A 20,403-nucleotide genomic window follows, 5' to 3' on the forward strand; every position below is an offset into this window, starting at 1 on the left:
GGGACCCATCAGGACCCCTGATCACATTCCAGGGGTCCGATGGTGACAGCCCTTTACATGCTGCAGTCACATAGACTGCAGCATGTAAAGGGTTAACACAGCAGAGATCGGAGGTTTTCTCTGATCTCTGCTGTAAGAGCAGGTACCTAGCTGTCCTCTGACAGCTAACAACCAGCTCTCCCTGCCACAGAGACCATCGGCTTGCTTCTGACAAGCCGATGGTCTCTAAGGCAACCTGTAAACAAAGCAGGACATTGCCGACATGTCGGCAATATCTTCTGCTGGTTTTTCAAAGCCCTTGCACTGCTCTGTGTGGGTCTGTGCAGGCAGAGCACAGGGTCACAGCTTGTGGCATTGTGCTATGCAGCTCCCATAGTGATACATAGCCCGGAAATCTTCCGGGCTATGTTGCTATGAGCAGTGGAGCTCGTCCCCGGAAATTTTCCAGGCGTGCCACTCAAGGGGTTAAACCCCGGAAGATTTCCATGGACAGCTCTGGTGCTGAAATGTGGAGAGCACTGAGCTGTCTTCTGAAATCTTCCGGGGTTTTTACTGCATACGTAGCGCAGCAAGCCCCGGAGATTTTCCTGCCAGAATACCAACTGTTGAAGCAGTATAGTACTTTCAAATACTTGCGAGACTAATTGCATTGTTGACTCATTTAAAAAACCTGCCCTGTGAGGCATAACATGGTAATAATAAACCTGCCACTGAAGGGTTTAAAGCAGCAATCCTGATTTTTTTTTCTAGCAGCACAGGCTGTTCGTAAAGAATAATGTTGAGGCTTTTGCATTTACATGCTTTAGGTGATGTACCATTTATAGGTCATCTGTATTCCTCCTTTCCCTCGGATATGGTTTCCCTACTACAGCCTGTACTTCCAATCATGCCTCTGGTTTTGCATAGACAGAAGGGGTTGAGTCTCTTCACACCGGCCGTTCTCTGCTCCCAGGGCAGCAAGTGAGATCAGTGTCATGTAACTGCAGTCCAATAACTCATATTATCCTTTCAGAGCATCTTAGAAGATGCAGCTGCACACTCATAGAATCATAGAATGTTAGAGTTGAAAGGGACCTTCAGGGTCATCGGGCCCAACCCCCTGCTCAGTGCAGGATTCACGAAATCATTCCAGATAGATGTCTGTCCAGCCTTTCTTTTAAACACTTCCATTGAAGGAGAACTCACCACCTCCCTTGGTAACCTGTTCCACTCATTGATCACCCTCGCTGTTAGAAAGTTTTTTCTAATATCTAATCTGTGTCTCCTCCCTTTGTTTCATCCCATTGCTTCTAGTCTTTCCTTGTGCAAATGAAAATAGAGCTGATCCCTCTGCACTGTGACAGCCCTTCAGATATTTGTAGACAGCTACTAAGTCTCCTCTCAGCCTTCTTTTTAGCAAGCAAAACATTCCCAGATCCTTCAACCGTTCCTCATAGCACATGATTTGCAGACCGCTCACAATCTTGGTAACTCTTCTCTGAACTTGCTCTAGTTTGTCTATGCCTTTGAGTACAATCACTCAGCCAGTTGTGAATCCACCTAACAGCTGTCTTGTCAATCCCATATTTGGTCATTTCTTCAATAAGTATAGTATGAGATAGTTAGTCAAATGCTTTACTAGAGCCAAGATATACTATATCCACTGCATTTTCCTGATCAACCCAGTCTTCGGTCATAGAAGGAAATTAGATTCGTCTGGCATGACTTGCTTGTTACAAACCCATGCTAACTCTGGTTAATTACTCCATTTTTATCCATGTACTTGCATACATGCTGTTTAATAATTTGTTCAAATATGTTTCCTGGTATAGAAGTCAGGCTCACAGGCCTGTAGTTTCCTGGATCCACCTCCTTCCTTTTTTTTGAAGATGGGGACAACATTTGCCCTTTTCCAATCTTCTGGGACTTCTGTTCTCCAGGAATTTTCAAAGTTTATGGTGAGTGGTTAAGCAATTACCTCTTCTGCTTCCTTTAGTATCCTAGGATGTAATTCATCTGGACCTTGAGACTTGAATTCATTTAAGTTAGCTAAGTGGTCCCTCACTATCGCTCTGCTTATAGATAGCCTGCATTCTTTTATTCCCCCCAATAGCACAGGGAAGATCAGTTGATGTTCCATCTACTCTCAGAGAAAACCAATACAAAATAGGAATTGAAAAGTTTGGCCTTCTCAACATCATTCTTAATCAATTCCCCATTTTCACCATAGGACTATACTGTAGATTCTGTACAGATAGTACAGAAAGTCCATGAGAGTCAGGGGAGTTTTCTAACACTGCAGCTAATCATTTACCCAGTATATCACTACATACCTTCTGACTCTTCAATGAAGAGAGGGATAATATCTGCAGCGTGCATTTTACTTTAGGCCATGTTTCTTTTACACCAAGCTATGCCCTTTGTGTTCCCTCACAGCCAAAGTGCCCAATAGTAACTTCACTCGCTCTCACTCACGACCTGAAGGTTGCGGGTTCAATCTGCGCATGGTTCAGGTAGAAGGCTCAAGGTTGACTCAGCCTTCTATCCTTCCGAAGTCGCTAAAATGAGTATCCAGCTTGCTGTGGGGTAAAGAGAACTGATGAAGGAAACAGCAAACCACCCTACGAAAACAGTCTGCCAAGGAAACGTCACCCTAGGAGTCAGTCAGTCATGACTCGGTGCTGTACCAGGGGACTTTACCGTTTTACCTAACCTTCAGTGATCACAAATGACAACATCTCCGTCTGGAGTCATCCATTGTTTTTTCACTACCATGAAAAGGTCTCCCAATTGCAACTTATCTCTGCACACTATCCACATTATCACTAGAGCCTTTGGCGCACTAGCAGTTCCTTTTATTTTTGTATATTGTTAAAAAAAATTGATTACATATGGACCCATATTATTCTACTAGTAATTATTAGGAAATTATAGTAGCAGTGTTTCTGGTGGTGCAATGCACCACACAGCTATGCTACATGCATGTCACACACACACAGCTCTGCTACGTTGCTTTCGCATATTAGCTGCATGTGATTTACGAACTTCAGCTGGTGGCTGAGGTGAAATCATGGCTTGTTGCTGTATCATGTAAACTGCATTAGCTTCACGGCGGTGTTGAACCCTCTGTGGTGACATGATTGCACGACAGCGACGATTTGTTTCAGTACTGGAAAACTGTTCACGATTAGATGAAGGCTGGACTGGTGTTGGCGGCATTAGCAATTGAGATCACATGATCTCACGTTCAGGAGATCTGTAGATAGCGGTAAAGGACTATGCTTCAATGCCGTTGGTCAATATGCACCGTCAGCTATGTATGTGGACGTTTGTGAGGTGTCACTTATTGGAGTCTCCACACAGGTGTGCAGCTGTCTCACAACCCGCTACAAACTGTCAGACTGAGGACTGCTGTATCTATAGCAACTGAGGCCATGGGGGTTTGTAGTTCCGCCCATAATCCCTCATTTAGCTCTGAGACCATGTGACTGATCACATGACAGTGACATCATCACAGGTCCTGTCAGCACATGAGCTATTTATGTGTAAATTTGTGAGGTGTCATTTATTAGAGACTCCACACAGGTGTGTGACAGTCTCACAACCAGGTATAAACTGCCAGACTGAGTACTGCTGCATCCATAGCAACTGAGGCTGCAGGAGTTTGTGGATGTAGTATGCCCATAATCTCTCATTCAGTGCACGAGGATAAAAGGACCTGTGATGACATCACCATCATGTGATCAGGGGGTGGAGCTAAGAGCCCGTAACTGACAACACAGGTGCTGTCAGGCTCTGAATTTAGCTCACACATCACACGTGGAATGACAGACAAGTGGTCGTCAGCACTTTTACTGTGTAGCACAGGGTTTTTTGTGTAAATGCATGGACCACATGGAGCTGTAATGGATGCGGGCAGGCATGATCCCAGGCCAATCCCGCTTCCATTCACTAGCGACGATCGTTCCTGTGTAAAAGCACGATCATCACTGGGACGACCCACCAGGCATCTGCGCCCGACAAGTCATCCTGTTTAAAAGGGCCCTAAAGCAGACATAGTACCAGCAGCAGCCTATACATGGAGGAGCACAGAACAAATGAGGTGCAGCTCACTGGGGAAGGGGTGGCGTCAGAGCTACATGGTGGGATTTGATAGATGCCCATGTAAATCCTGTATTTCATAGGATGTCAGCCATCTACACTGAAAAGCAAGCTCTAGCCAGATAGCTGGCCTGGAGATCACATGGCGCAGGAGCCTATAATGAAAGCCTTCAAAAATGTATGGATGCAATAGAGCTGGCATCAAAAATTAATTACTCTGATAGAATATTGCTGGGGAGTTAGTATCAGATATCCAAAAAAAATGTATAAAATTTCCTTAAAGGGGTATTCCAGCGATTCAAAATAAAAGTTATATGCTTCATAAAGTGATGTCATTTTGCAATATAATGCTATAACTCGTTTTACAAAGATGCAAAGATATTGCTTTACGTATGGCCCCACCCTTTAGTTTTCCATTGGTATCCACTGGTTACGACCCGTAGGCTCCACGGTTTTACTGGTCAGGCACGCTCGGTGTCTTCAAATGCTGTAATGACAGTTCATTCAGTTGTGAAGAACTCATCAGGAAATGGGGCATTATGGGAGATGTAGTTTTTTTTGCACTCCCCTGAAACTGGCTGGAAAGCAGCAGTGGCGCAGGTCACCAAAAAACGGTTCCGGTCGATAAGCTAGCTGTACATTAGGAATAATGGCAATAAGTGGAAAGGTTAGGGAAATGCTGAAAACGTTGCCCAGTCTCCAGACAACCCCTTTTAGTTTACAATGTAATCAGACAGACGAACGAACATGTATCCATCACACAAGTCTTTTGTACAAATACTTTTTAATGCATTTAGTTTACAAACAAGGTAATAAATTTGGTGATCTGCAAATTACAAAAAGTAATTTATAAACTCAGTCTACCTGCAATCTAAACCAGTGAGAACTTACAATACAAACTAGAATAAAGAGGAACACAAAATAGATACAAAAAACAAAGATAAGTTACAAAATTAATGTTATACGGAAAACAATTCAGAGATTGTTACAACACATCCACTTGTTTTCTATTGTCGTTACAGAACACTATAAGAATGGATAAAGGCCAGGTACATAGACTCTCTATAGATGCATAGACTGCGTGGCGGCCGACGGCCCGTTGCGTGTCATCTGCAGCGTGCGCAGCATTCATAAGCCAAATAGTGAAACTGGATTTGGTGATCTCAGGGATGTATCTAGTGTCCCACAAAAAACAAGACAGAGCATAAAATCTATTTTATCAAAGTCTTACTGCCAACTGTATCCGCTATTCACTGCTATCAGCCACCTTAAAGCGGAGGAGAGGGCAACGGTAGCTTTTTTTCTTTCCCACTGGTGTTATTGACTTCAGGACAAATATCTCCTGTTCTGAGAGCATTCACTAATATAGGAAATATTACTTATGACTAGACCAAAAACTGTAGATTACATATAATTTAAAGGGGTTTTCCCACCACTTTAAATTGCTTCACAACCGCTCAAGTCCCTCCTGGTTGCCGCTGATCATGACATGTGATCGCTACAGCCAATCACTGGCCACAACAATGACCATCTACAGCCAGTGATTGGCTGCAACGGGTCACACATCCTGATCAGCAGCAACCAGGAAGGGCAGAGGGTTTGTGGAGTAATTTGTGGGAAAACCCTCTTTAAAGGGTGTGTTCAAACATTGCAGCAATGGTGGGGAGTCTGCAGGCCAGAGTTACAGTACAGTTACAGCAGAAAATCCACAGCGTTCTTTTCCTCTACATGTGAACAGGATTTGTATTAACCCTTTCCAATCCAATTTGTATCCTGGTTTTCCTAGGGGGCTTACTCTTTTTCTGCAGTTATACAACGGCGCTATATGCTGGCTAAAGCCAGTACTGCATGAGGTGACACGTTGGATAGGCTCCGACAGCAGAGAGGCTGGCAATATACAGTAAGAGAGCCCCGACGGAAGTCTTCCAACAGTGGGGCTGTACAGCCTTAAATTAGAATGTCTTGAGAGGTCAGACAGTGGATTGGAAAGGGTTAATCCCATTCACTTTAAATAAGAATGGCCTAGGATTTTGAACTATTAATAAAGATACTGGGAACCAAATCCCTGGCACAGAGTTAAAGGGATTCAGAATCAGCCATCAGGAGTAAAATCAGCGGGAATCTGTTACGCCGAATCCATGGCGATTTGTGCACAGAGCAGACTTCTAGAAGATGCTGCAATGGTCCGGTTTTTGGTATTGCAGGCCAAGTTCCCATTCGTTTCAACAGGAACCTAGCCTGCAGTACCAAGCCTGACCACTGCAGTGGGAACAGAGCTGTCAGAAAATATGGCAAAGAATATTAAAAAGCACTTGGGCCCTGTACTGAGGAATACTTCTAATGGAGTTGACTTCCAATGCTATATGCAAATAAGGGTCTGGGTTCTATGCATGACTGAGCCGTCTAAGAATCAGACGTCCAGAGAAAGCTCAAATGATAACCTCAGAATCATTCATAGCACTCTCTGACAATCCGAGGGTAAATGCATCCTCTCCTCTTTGCCTTGTTCTTAGTCTAGCAAAGAAAGTTTATGCCAAATTATTGCATTAGTATAAAAAATTCTAGTAATACTGTTTGTATGCAGTTACTGCAGAGAGCCTGACCCTCTCGTCAGCCCCCTCCATGCACACTGACCAGCTGCAGGGCGGCTTCTGGGATTTTCTTTTTTTTTTTGCAAAATAACTGATTTTTTGCAAAACTCACTAAGTAACATATAAAGTCAGATAGCTTTGGGCTGCACTCTGCATTATCCAGTAGAGGGCGACATCACTTCAAAAGACTTTCCTTGTCAGCCACTGCTAAAGGGAAAAGTATGCTGCATCCACACATTTGTACATCATGAACTGCTGTATATAATGTCTACCTGCTTTTTCTGCATGTTACTTCTTACACAGAATTTTCACATATTATGCTCCCATTAACCACTTCATTTCTAGGTGTAGATTATAAACATTTCCAATTCCAAAAAAGACAATGAGTGGAGTTATACTGTATCTTGTAAGTTTGATAAATCTGTACTCCTACAAATCATTAATTTTGGTTAGGTGTCCACAACAATAAACCAATCACAGAAAATCCCACTGCGCGCAAGTGTAATCTGTGGGAAAACCTGGGATTGAGTAGTCCATTTCCCTACAGCACCTCCACAGGTGAAAAGAAGGATTGCATAGTTCCTACTAAAAAAAAAATAAAATGGTTTGTCTATGCAATGCACCAAGATGCAGAGTCCTCCTAAGAGAGAAGCTGTTCTCTCTGCTAGGAGAAGGAGAACCCCAAATGGGGATTCTTAAAGCAGCCGTTCAGTTTTAGGACAAAATTCTGTCTGGAACAGAAGGGGCAAAGGAGTATATTACCTGTCCTTGGTTTTCTCTGCTGCCCTTCTAATCCTCTAGCTCCTTGGCCATCCAAGATGGCTACTGTGGACTACTCTCCAATTGGCCAGTACTGATTGCATGAGCAAGTCTGGCCAATCAAAACAGGTTGAGTGAATTAGTAGCACTACCACTACACTGTGGGGACTAGGTTGTCTGAAGATTGTGTCAGCCATCTTGGAAGACTGAAAGCAGGACCCGAAACCCATGGATTAGAGGGACAGCAGAGGAGGACAACTTCTCCGGTCCTGGTAACAGAATTTTGTCCCAAAACCAGAGGATTGCTTTAACTATGAAATAGGAATTCCTACATAGAACATATGAAAGGAGATTTCCCAAACCAATCATTTAACATGAAGCATCAAGTTAACTCTTTGAAGCAAACTGGAGTTAAACATTAAGTTTCATCGACTTGCTTCATCAGCCAACAGAACAACAAGGTATAGGAGCTACATGTAGTGAAACACATGGCGCCTGCACAGAGTAACGCTACGTAACCCGTCAAACATCATATATTCATTTGCCATGAATAAAGGAAAGAATGAACGCTGCTCATTCCTAAAGTTAAATTTTAACTAGCCGTTTAGTCATTTAACACGAAAAATGAAGCGAAGGAACACTGACCTAGTTAGCGGTCTAACCAGTAGCGGGTTCCAGTGTCATAACTAATGTGTTACATTGTAATAGAATGCAGCGCCAGGTGAAGACTAGCATGAATCCCACAGTAATGACCCCACCAATGAGAAGAGTCCGCTACTTTACTCCAACAGGCTCTGATAAAGTTCGTGTAACCGCCTGGGAGGAGGACGCACCAGAATGTTCTTCATTAACGGGGCGGGAGGGCAAAAAAAAAAAAAAAAAAGTTATCTGAACTTTCACACAAGCATCTGTGCTGATCGTCTCGACACGCCAGGTTGTGCAGTAATTGCTTTCCTTTGGTTTACAGCAATAGACGGTGCTGAACGTTGGAGAGTACATTAGAACTTTGCCTCTTCCTCAAGGTAGCGGATTATCAAACACTGTGTCTGGAAGAATGGAGATCTTCAGCTTCTTCTCCGGCCAGCTGAATTCCTTCGGCAATTTCATCTGGATATAAGAAAATGCAAAGCGGTCAGTGACCATCAATCTGAAACAGATCGTCCTTGTTGCCTGTTCAGTTTAAAGTCACTCCTGGTAATTGTAAAAAATTGATTATGTAGCTGTCCCCCAGTATATATAAGTTGGCTAGTGTTACCTTTGTTAGTTATGCAAATAAGGAAGATGGAACAATACCTCTGCAGCGCCACCTATTGGATGGCAGCAGTCCTGCAAATCAATGTCAGATCCTTTATACAAGTCTTTGGAACAATGGTTGGGAATTGAAAACCGAGCCAGAATCCATACACAGACAGCTGTTTTGGGGGTTTTGCCCCTCATCAGTGTGTAGTAGGATTCTGGCTAGGCTAGTGAGACCTGTGACAGAGTCGGGAGGAGTAACATCTCTCCTTAAGGAGAGCACCTAAAAGGTGTGTGGAGACACCTAGGAGGTGAGTGAGGAGACTTATCCCTTTGTATCTGAAACTCCAGGCCTCTCTCCCCTCAGATGGTCATGTGATCTCATTTCTGACCAGATCAGCTTTACTTGGGGTTGTGTGTTTAGTTTCCAGTCAGTTTGAGTGATGCTATGACATAGATCCTACCACAGAAACCACTTAGAGGGGGACACAGATACTCATGATGATCACACAGCTCCCGTCACACAGTTATAATTGAGGAGATCACAGCTCATCCTCCGGAGTGTATACTTATGGTCTGTAGCTTATTGATGTGACCGCAAAAGGTAATGGCAGTGATCTCCCTGCAGCAAAGATAATACTGACTCCAGGTGGTTACGTAATGCTTGTGCGCCCTCATATGCAAATCTCTTTAGGCTTCTGGGAGAGGGAGATTTTTTAAGGCGAGGGTGCACAAGCTCTAGACCATGTATCATGTTGGTGGCGTTATATTGGTGATCAAGTCAAGGTTCTGAGGAAGAATGCACGAGATATAGGTCTTACCTTAATCTGAACAATCGGAACATCAAATTGATACATCAATAGAATAGATCTCGCATTGCGTTTTTGGATACGGTCATTGGGAAAGATTCTGATAACATGTTGTCAACTGATGTTCTTCGGAAGCAGACCTCGGTCAATTAATTTTTCCATGCCTCCTTTTTCCATACTCCCTGCACAATTAGGGCTGTCCCTGATGGTGAATTCTTCAAGATTAGACGGATCTGCTCATCGGAAACCAAATTTGAGCTGCGGTCAGCTGATCTTGGGACCGAGGATATAGGTAGGAGATCTATACGTAGGCGTTAGACTGCTAAAAGGACTCTTAGGTCAAACTTCTTACAATCAAACAGCTAAAAGAATCAGACGATTACCTTAGCTCTACTGCCCCCTGTAATAACAAATGGGGCGTTAAACACTCCCCCTTGACTAAATATTGGTTAATATTGAAGTGTGGTTTAGCATTAGCTAGTGCTCTGTCTGATAGACAATTAATGCGGGAGACAAAGCTGCAATCCTGGCAATATGCTCGTTAGGAGTCATTCTGTACCTAGGATTAGGAATGCATCCACTTCTAACCCCCTTCACAAGAGAATCTGCACACGAGGGCCTGTGTGGGATATTCTGACAGCAAGACAATGTGATGATTCCTCATTACTAAAAAACATTCACAAACATCTTAGAATGTTTCATGATTGAAATCCAAAACATTTTTTTGGCTGTGGCATTTAGGTGGGGTAGAGTTGTCAGAAGGCTTAGGCTCAGGGGCCCGGGCTCAAATTTATTAAAGAGAGTCAAAATTTGGAAAATCTTGAGAGAAAAAAAAAAAAAAAGTCTTTTTCACATTTTCAATTGCAATATCTCAAATATGTGCAAACATACTGTACAAATTTTTGATGAGATATATATTTCCATCTCTTTACTTTATTCTGGACGCACATTTGAAAAACTTTAGTTTTTTTAACCATTTAGGAGAGGTACAAATTTAACATAGATTATCAACATTTGGAGGAACACTGTTTTCCTGCACCAAGATTAGAGAGGCTCATAGGTGTCCGAATGATAAATCCCCCCCCCCCCACAATGACCCCATTTTCAAAACTACACCCCTTAATGTATTCACTGAGGGGGGGGTCAGGAGTATTTTGACCCCACTGGTTTTTTTTTTCAGGAGTTAATGCAGTTTAGAGGAGAAAAATAAAATGTCAAATTTATGCAAATACATCATTTTAAAGGCAGTTTGTTTTTTCTATAGTGCACATGAAAATGAGGATTTACACCCCAAAATGGATACCCATTTGTAATGTGTTCAGAAACATACCCATTGTGGCACTAATCTTATGTCTGTATGTACAATGGGACCCAAACCGAGAGGAGCAGCCGGTGGCTTTCAGAACAGACGTTTTCCTTGAAGGGGTTTAAGGTCCCATTGCCCACTTGTAGAGCCCTTGAGCCACCAAAACGATGGGAGAACCCCCACACGACCCCATTTTGAAAACTAGACTCCTTAATGAATTAATCTCGGGGTGTCCTGCGTATTTTGACCCCACAGTTTTTGAATAAATCTAAGCAAAGCAGAAGGATTTCAATTATTTTAAGAAGTACGATTCTCATATTTTTGGCCATGGTGTTAATTTTTTGCACAGCACACACATGAATGAAGACTTGCACCCCAAAATGGATCCCCCGTTTGTCCTGTGTTCATAAACATACCCATTGTGGCCCCAATCTACTTATAGGACACATGGCTAGGTCTATAATTGGATTTCAGGGCACAACTGAATTCCAGGCCAATTTCTTGACCTCAGCAGCAGGGATGGGGTGTAAAGTAACTGCATACTCACACAGGCGGTCACGCGCAGTACACCGTTTTTCGCTTGTATTTCCCGCACTGTCGCTTAGGGGAGACACGGGTACCCACAGCCCGTACACAATATACGGTAGTTGCGTATGGGCTCTAGGTATATCCGCAACCATAGAGCACAATGGCTCTGTGTCATGAATATCCGCGGTAAAACAGAACATGCTGCATTGGGTTTTCTGTGAGTGGAATACGTAATGCGCAATTCCTATCCGCTCCCGTGAGACCCGCCTAAGGTAGATCACTACTTTTTTTATCATGTGACTGGGGACCGCTTAACAAGGCCACCGCTCACTGCTCTAGGCTCTCGATCGTTGGTAGCTGGGAGTAAGGAGATTTTAAATTTCCCGGGTCCTCCCCGGCTGCTGTCTGTGTCTAGCATTTTGCCGGCGGGCACATGTACAGAAGCTGGGGAAGGACCGTGGAGGAGGATTACGTCAGGGTTCATATCCGGGGACGTTCGTTATGCAATTTCATCTCCACTCACAGATACGATCCATAAGGGGAGATAAAAAGTTAAAGTTTCATTTTAACTTTATCTGATGGATAACAGTGATCATGTGACCGGGAACTGCATACAGCGGTCCCCGGTGACCTCTCCCTGCGCTCGGCTACTTTTGACAGCCGAGTGCAGGGAGATTTTATATTTGCCAGGCTCTCTGGCCTTCTGCTCGCCACATCGGCGCATGCACAGAAGCCTGTGGCAGGTCCAGATCGCTGCGGGACATCACAGAAGACATGAGGTGAGTATTTTCAGCTGCCCTCATGGATCCAATCCATGAGGGTAGCTGAAACTAACTTTTTTTTTTCATTTTTCCGTGATCACCATTATCCATTGAATAGCAACGATCACAGAGATCCCCGGTGACATCTCCTGCCTCACTTCAGAAGCCGGGAGCCAGGAGATTTGAAATCTCCCAGGCCTCCCACACGTAATGTCATACGTCTGGAGCACATGCGCAGAAGAGGGCATCAGGTCCTTTCTGGACTAGATCGCTGCAGAGGATGGGGGAAGAGTACGCTCAGCTGCCCTCGTGGATCCAATCCATGAGTGGAGCTAAAACTAACTTTTTATTGACATTCATGCGATCGGCGTTATCCATTAGATAGCGTCAATCGCATTGTCGAGGGAAGGGGGGAAATTTTCAGTTCTCTCTCAGGTAGTGGGTGGAAACCAGGTGCTATGATGGTTCCTATGCATTGACAGTGGGTGGGGGGAGGGGGAAAACACACAAACTTATAACCATGGCTGGGTTCAAACAGGGTGGAATTGCCATGGAATTTCCGTGCGGACTTTCTGCATGGCAGTTCTGCTCGGGATAAGCCAGCTAAGTTGACAAGGTTTGCAAAAATCTCACCCACACGTTGTGGGGCGGAATTCAAAGCTGCGGTATGTCAATTCTTTCCTCGTTTCTGCAGCGGCCCCTGTCCTCTCTATGGGGAGAGATAGCCGCAGCGGAATGCCAACAGCGAAGCCGCTACAAAACCCATGGGCTTTGAAGCTGTGTTTATCCAGCGGCTTTTTGGTGCGGTCATTCCGCAAGATTTCCGTCCTATGTGACCCCAGGCTAAAGGAACATTATACAACAGTACTGAGCAGCATACAGGTGATTTCAGTAGCTGTAAAGCACTATTAGCTCCTGAAGGATCTGTGTGAGTCTCCATAGACTTCTATGGATAGCATGAGTCATCCCCCTCCTCTACTTCCTGGTCTCTGTCTTATCTGTTACTAGAGAACGATATCACTCCACAACAGGCAGTGACAAGCAAGTTAGGAAGAAACTAGACTCCTAATGGTTAAAAGTGCATTTACACACACAGACGATCGCTCAAAATTCGTCAAAAACTGATAATTCTGAGCAATCATTTTGAATAGGTATTAACGGGATAAATCAGGCCTTTAGTACTTCATTGTATGTATTTAGAGAGCAGTGGGCTGTCTGTTCTCTAAATACATCACTATTGTTCTCCATAAAGAATGTTATCAGCGCTGCCCGTTGGGAACACAGCGTGCGGTCCGTCTTCTCTTATCGTCCTCAGGGTCGAGGATTTCATGCAGACCTTAAGTCAGCGATGGACAAAAAGTACGCAATGGGCGCACATTTACAACGATCATCACTCAAAAGATGGCTTTTGAGTGAAAATCTGTGTGTATAAAAGGGTGTTAATGCCTTAGAGCAATTTTTTTGGGTAAAACACTTAGATTTACACTGTTGCTAGTCACACTGACCATCATATTAAACACAGCTCGGTTGAAAAGTTAACTAGAGATGAGCGAACGTACTCGGTAAGGGCGATTTCGCAATCGAGCCCCGCGATTTTCGAGTACTTCACTACTCGGGTGCACTGTGAGTGAGCGGGGGGTTGCAGCGGGGAGTGTGGGGGGGGGGGGGGGGGGGGGGGGGGAGAGGGTGAGAGAGAGGGCTCCCCCCTGTTCCCCGCTGCTACCCCCCCACTCCCCTCTGCAACCCCCCGCCCCACAGTGCACCCGAGTACTTTTCACCCGAGTAGTGAAGTACTCGAAAATCGCGGTGCTCGATTGTGAAATCGCCCTTAACGAGTACGTTCGCTCATCTCTATTAATAACCCTTTAAGTATTATATGGTTTCCCCTAAAAGTTCCAATTTCACAGATTTATGCTTTGTGGTGACTAACTACAGGATACGAAGAAAATACTGTGGCTTAAAGGAGTTTTCGGCTTTTATGTAAATGAAGGCTCATCGTCGTATAATGAAAAGCTCTGCAAACGTCTAATCTACATTTCATCGCTTTCAAGATTTCTGCTTGCCGTTTGTGAATGTGAACACATTTTATACTAGTTTTTCCCCACAGCAACAGCATCCAGTCCTCAACTGGCCGATAGGTTTTAACTACGCTTATACCATATGGCACACTATCAAAAAAAAGAGCCGCGATAAGGATATCAATTTTCTTGCCGTTTTCAATACATCTGCTTGCTTTCAGTGGATGAAAGCCGAAACAAATTAACTACTTCTCTTATGCTTTAGTTACATAAAACTTAAAAAATTCCCCCTTAAACTATTCTGCCATGCACAAGGCAATCTAATACTGAGCTGGTTTCTCCTGCAGGTAGATTGGGTTTGGTAGTCGCAGGACATTACTGCCGAGAGATTGCTAGGAGGCGAGCAGGATCCCAGAACTTGTTCTGTATTTCTTCCATGCCCCCTGCATGCTGATCTTAACTAGATTACAAGCTGGGAGTTAATAAATGAATCATTGTGAATGCATGACCCCGTTACAGAAGGCAGGAAATGGCACACTCCAGCGAGTTCCCATGTTTGAAGTAGAAATCTAGGGCTGCAGAACTAAGTCTGGCGTTTTACAGGAACCTGCACTCCCCCGCTCCTCCATGGGCTAAAGAGAACTTACTTCCTCTGGAGAGCTTAAATCTTCTAAGTCTTCCAGCATCCTTTCCACCAGCTCCTCTGTCAACAGAATCTGAGAAGATAAAATGGTTTGAGCCTTTTATTCTGGCTTTCTATGTAATTGGCACAAACATTTGATCTCGCTCTGTGAAGTTAGGGGAGATTTTACAGCGGGCTTGTCTCTGTAGCAGCGGCGCTCGCTGCTCGTTCTTACCGTACTCACCGCCTTCATGGCTGCAAAGTACAATGTGGCAGAGCTTGGCATCGGCTGACGGACCGTTTCAATCAATGAATAAAGGGGGCACTTTTTCTAAATAATTAGAACCGCCCCCCCCCCCCCCCATACCATATAAAAATGGTGGCCAGACGCTTTATAAACTACGAACTACGCCGTTTTCACAAATCTACCTTAGAAAACATGCCCAGTATGAGAGGCAGATTCCTTTTTAACCCCTTAAGGACCAGGCTGTTTGTACCTAAAGGACCAGGACTTTTTGGGGATCCTACCCATGTGGTGGTTTCACTGGCCTATTTTTTTTTTCTTCAGCTACCAGTATTTTTATTTTTTTTGCTGCGATTCTCTCCTCCTCCCCCCCCCCCCTCCCCCCGTGTCACACGCAGGGCTATTTCCCGCCCCCCATCCTTTTTAGTTTTATTGGTTGGTGGGGGGTTTAAAAGGCTAAAAGAATTTTAAAAATTTGACATTTATTAGTTTTTTTCTTAAAATCACTACATTTACACTAAAAAAGTATGGGAATGGGTTGTTCTTTTTTCAGATGTTTTGATACATAATGTGATGTTTCAGATTATAGGGTGTATACAGCGACTGTTGCTTGGCATCAGCTTTGGGTCATTTTCTTTTTTATGTATATATTTTTAGATTTGGTCCTTGTGGCTGACCATCCTCAGTATGGCTGGGTTCTCAGTGGACGGATTCTGGGCGGAAATCTCGCGCTTTGGCCGCAGCGAAAAACCGCGAGATTTCCACCGGGAATCCACTGCTTGAAAACCCGTGGCACAAGTTTTGAAGTGGCCTGGCCGCACGATCTCCTGCTGTGGCCGGCGCTCCCGTAGAGGAGAGCGCAGCTGCAGCGGAAGAAAAAAAAAATTTTAAAAAACCAAACATGCTGTGGCCGGCGAATCCAGGCCACAGTGCCGGCTTTACCATCCCATGTGGACAAGATTTATGAGAAATCTAGTCCACATGGCCGGCCAAGTGAGGGATTAGCGGCCGCAGGCGGATTTACCACTGCAAAATTCCGGACGGAATTTCTGCGGCAAATCTGCCCAGTGTGAACCCAGCCTTAGGGGAACAGGTCTAATTATCCAAAAAGAGGTGCCACCTTTATTGATTGAGTGAAACGGTTTGTCAGCCGTTAGTAAGAATGACCAGACTGGAGAGGAGTCCACTGAAGCTCATGTGTATTCATATGCACGCTCACTAAGCAGTTGTTTTTGGCAGGCCCCGTGTGTGCACAGTAACATGGAGAGACTATGCATCAGCATCTGGAAGGAGGAAGGCGGGGGAGTGTGCGTATATGAATATGTATGAGCTTTACCGGACTCCCCTCCAGTCCGGCTTGGCAAAGTTACAATAGTGAGATTTGCAATAAATTCGGAATAAATGACAGACAGCTAAAATCAATATGTCCGTCACGATACCCTGCTGCCCGCAGTCCGGACGGTTTAGAGGCGTCCAACAGGTTCCCTTTCCATAACTTCGCATATTAAAGAAAGAAGAAAAAAAAAAGAAGCCATTTGAACGACTATATACACAAAGCTGTGGTGAGCATATATGGATAAGGCCAGCTGCACACAACCGGGAGCCCACAGCAGAATCAGACCCTGTGCCCAGCCTGCATCCGCACTTACCTGACTTTTCTTTCTGTACTGCGAGTGGTCCGCATGGCGAGCCGTCAAACATGCGCAGTACAGTTTTGTTTTTTTTTTTTGTTTTTTTTTAAATCCCTGCTTTTCCCATATTATCACCTAGCTATGTCATTGCAGAAGGGCCACAGGTCAGATGGCTTCCATTGACTTCAATGGAAGCCGTCCTCACGGAATCTGCACTGAAATAGAGCATGCTGCAATTTTTCCTCTGTGGGCAGAGGGGAAAAAAAAAAAAAAAAAGCCATTGATTTCCGCTCGTGCATGCTATGGGCAGTATTTTCTGCCGCATCCGGAGGCGAACGCCCACTCCAAATTCTGCAGTGCAAATTCGCCGTGTGCTGGCGGCCTAAATATGATGCTGTGCATTGTGTGCGTTGAGAAATCACACTAATTTTCAACATCCGTACTCAAAAATCTATGCTCCAGCAATGCCTGCATGGTAAGAAACTCAAAATTACCTTGCCCCTTCTGACTAGCATGGACAGTATAAACACACACACCGTGTTATTACTGCACAGAATCAAGACCGTTTAGTCTATTAGAGCGCACAGAACACAATTTTGAATTGGAATTAAACACACGTTCCTGCATCTTGTATTTCTGTTACATAGTTATGGCGCCCCCTGCTGTTTTTTAAAAGTTCTTCTCAGGATATGAAACTAATGTGTCCATTGCGGCGGTCACATATGCTCAGCACTTATCCTCTGCCTCGATCCTACTGTACTAAGGGCAGCAATGCGATTTCACCTAGTGTGCCGGCCAGACAACAAGTGGACTAGAAGCAGCTTCTTCTCACATCACTGGAAACATTAAGTGGACATTCTGAGATGGAACTGCAAGAGCAGCAGGGGGCGCCATAACAAGTATGTAACAATAATACATTAGACACAAGAATATTTGTATGATTATAATTAAAAAATTCATGTCTGGCTAGACCCAACAGAGGAAATTAAAAATTTAAAACGGGTTTTCCAAGATTTAATAGCAATGACCTATCGTAATGATGCATCACGAATATCCAAGTTGCAGGAGAGCAAACTCCAGTAACCCTGCCAATTGACTGAACGGGGCTGTCAAACTCCAGCCTCCTCATTGTGTACCAGGCACAGCACTATACATTATATAGTGCGGTGTCAGGTACTGCAACTAAATCCCATTCGCTTGAATGGGATGGAGCAGCATAAACGACATTTGATCAATGGATGTGATATTACATGCCAATAAAAAGGCTACAAGACTCGCTTGAGTGCTGTGGGCTCTTCTAACAGCTGATCAGCAGGGGTGCTAAAAGGAGTAGTCTCCCCATCAATTTGATATGGATGACCTATTCTAAGGACAACCCCTTTAAATAAATCTAGTATTCTTCTCAAATCTAGTCCTCAAGTACCACCAACAGGACATGATTTGAGGAATTCCACAAAGAGAACACCTATGGCAGTGACCATCACCCACACAGTACTAAGGAAGTTCTGAAAACATGGCGCATTGAGGGTATGCCAGAACCAGAGTTACACTACTTCTGTAATTGCGACTACTCAAGGTTATCAAGCCGTCTTCAACAATAAGGAGATTTCCTACCTGTAACCAAGGACCATGTGCTGCATAAGGATGCTCCTCCGTAGCAAAGGCTCCTTCTACTCCTGTAGACACAAAAGTGATGGCGGTGTCTCCGGTAATACTCTTATAGGTAAAGTGTCGTCCATGTAGCAGTCTGCCTCTACATTCAAGAGGAAAAGGATTTTAATGACAAGTTGAAGAGTTAAAACTTTGTTAATATGTGGAAAAGTCCATTTATTTTCACAACATAATTTCATGCAACTTTGGTCTCGTTACTCCCTGCTGATTAACATCACATTAGCTTCCATTTCCTATCTCCATTCCAGTGTCTGGCACCATCATAACCCCCAGACGGCAATGCCTGATGCCTTGGGGGTCATACTGGACTCTGACCTCTCCTTTGCCCCCCATATCCAATCTCTGGCCCAAACATGCCACATGCACCTCAGAAATATTGCTAAAATATGGTCGTTCCTAACCACAAACACGCTAAAGACACTCGTGGTCGCCCACATCCACTCCCGGCTTGACTACTGCAACTCGCTACTCATCGGCCTCCCCCGCACTAGACTCGCTCCACTCCAATCCTACTAGATGCGGCAGCTTGGCTCATTTTTCTATCCAGTCGTTATTCAGACGCCTCTGCATTATGCCAGTCACTGCATTGGCTGCCCATCCACTGCAGAACTAAATTTAAACTCCTCTACCTCACTCACAAAGCTCTGCATGGCGCTGCACCACCATACATCGCCTCCCTCCTGTCAGTACACCACCCAGCCCGCTCACTCTGATCAGCTAACACCCTCAGACTAAACACCCCTGTAATACGAACCTCACATGCTCGCCTACAGGACTTCACCAGAGCAGCACCCATCCTCTGGAACGCTCTACCCCAAGGCATCCGGACAATTCCCGATGCACGAAATTTCAGACGTGCCTTAAAAACGCACCTCTTCAGGGAAGCATACCAAATCTCCTGACCTAGTCCCCCGCCCCTCCCTGTTTGCTTTCTAATAAATGATCTGTACATGAAATTTCCCATTGCCTGTGTTCCCCACCCCCTGCACCTCCTGTACCACCCTCAACCCATTTGTGTCTAACCCAATGTACCTCACATTGTAATTGTTGTATTGTTTTGCATTTATCCATGCCTGAAAGCGCTGCGGAATAAGTTGGCGCTATACAAATAAAGATTATTATTATCTGACAGCACATAAGGTATCCGTGATACAGTATTACCTATAACAAAACCAATAATCACCGTAAACAAAGTGGAATAAGAGCTCCGGACTCCTGATTAAATTTGAGATGGACGCTTTCCAGTTGACGTGTGCGAATCAATTCATGAGGGATTATGGCTGACGAGTTTTCACTTTCGAGGCTATCTTTCCGGCTCCTTGGAAAATATAAAATTGCCAATAAATGGCAATACACAACTTTAAACAGACATTACCTTTAAAAAAGGTCTCATAAAAGGACAGACTACTTTTAAAAGGCATCCTTAGGGGGTTAATGATGAGCATTGTCGTCTACTTACGGTGTTCGATCGTGGTTCATGCCGTTGTGTCTCTGTGAGCTGATTGGAGGTAGAATCGGTTTACTGTTTATTTCTAGGCCTTTCCGCAAAGCCTCTCTAATCTGTTCTGTATCTGAAATAAAGAATAAGAAATTCATAGGAGAGCCGCAAATTTTAGTACAATTTTTCTTTTTATCCAACCCCCTTCCATACCTTTGCCAGACAACTTCCGTGGTTGGGTTCCTATACAAATACTTCTGCTGTCATCCTCATCCTCTGGCGGGCGACTTAAATCGTCCCATGCACATTTGGCGCTGACCCCGCTGAGGTTGGAGCCTTCCGTCTCAATTCCTTTATCAACTCTCTCCTGCTTAATAAATGAATGTGACAAAACCACATCTTTATAAGACTATCCAGTGAGGTACGCACCACTATCAGAGGTCTCGGCACCAAGCTAGAATTCAGCGATCAGCGACTCGTGCACAAAAACTGCACAATGTCAGTGCATTTAGACAGAACGAGAATCGCTCAAAAGACGGCTTTGAGCGATTCTCGTTGTGTCTAAATGGGCCTTAAAACACACATCCAGCTGAGCAAACATCTGTCCTGCAGATTCCATTGTTCTCACAGGCACAGTATGAATGCAAAGCAAACAAGGAGTACACTGTGCATCCTGCAGTCCTATGAAAGTTGAGCGAAATTGATTCAA

At 44.4% G+C, this 20,403-nt stretch overlaps 1 protein-coding gene across 2 annotated transcripts in view; it reads right to left on the reverse strand.

Moving 5' to 3' along the window:
* Positions 1 to 4,847: 4,847 nt before the first annotated feature.
* Positions 4,848 to 20,403, reverse strand: part of SUFU (SUFU negative regulator of hedgehog signaling) — a 35,821-nt gene continuing 20,265 nt past the window's right edge. Inside the window, exons 7-12 of one of the 2 annotated variants that reach the window (XM_066600925.1) lie at positions 19,908 to 20,061; positions 19,716 to 19,827; positions 19,440 to 19,574; positions 18,200 to 18,338; positions 14,736 to 14,804; positions 4,848 to 8,537 (exon numbers count right to left, since the gene is read on the reverse strand). In XM_066600925.1, coding sequence (XP_066457022.1) covers positions 8,448 to 8,537; positions 14,736 to 14,804; positions 18,200 to 18,338; positions 19,440 to 19,574; positions 19,716 to 19,827; positions 19,908 to 20,061 — 699 coding nt within the window. In that variant the 3' untranslated portion in view covers positions 4,848 to 8,447. Of the gene's footprint in view, positions 8,538 to 14,735; positions 14,805 to 18,199; positions 18,339 to 19,439; positions 19,575 to 19,715; positions 19,828 to 19,907; positions 20,065 to 20,403 lie in introns of both variants that reach the window. The other variant, XM_066600924.1, reaches the window with a different exon arrangement.

Source organism: Eleutherodactylus coqui, chromosome 4 (assembly GCF_035609145.1).
Source record: "Eleutherodactylus coqui strain aEleCoq1 chromosome 4, aEleCoq1.hap1, whole genome shotgun sequence".
In the NCBI taxonomy this organism is placed as follows: Eukaryota; Metazoa; Chordata; class Amphibia; order Anura; family Eleutherodactylidae; genus Eleutherodactylus; species Eleutherodactylus coqui.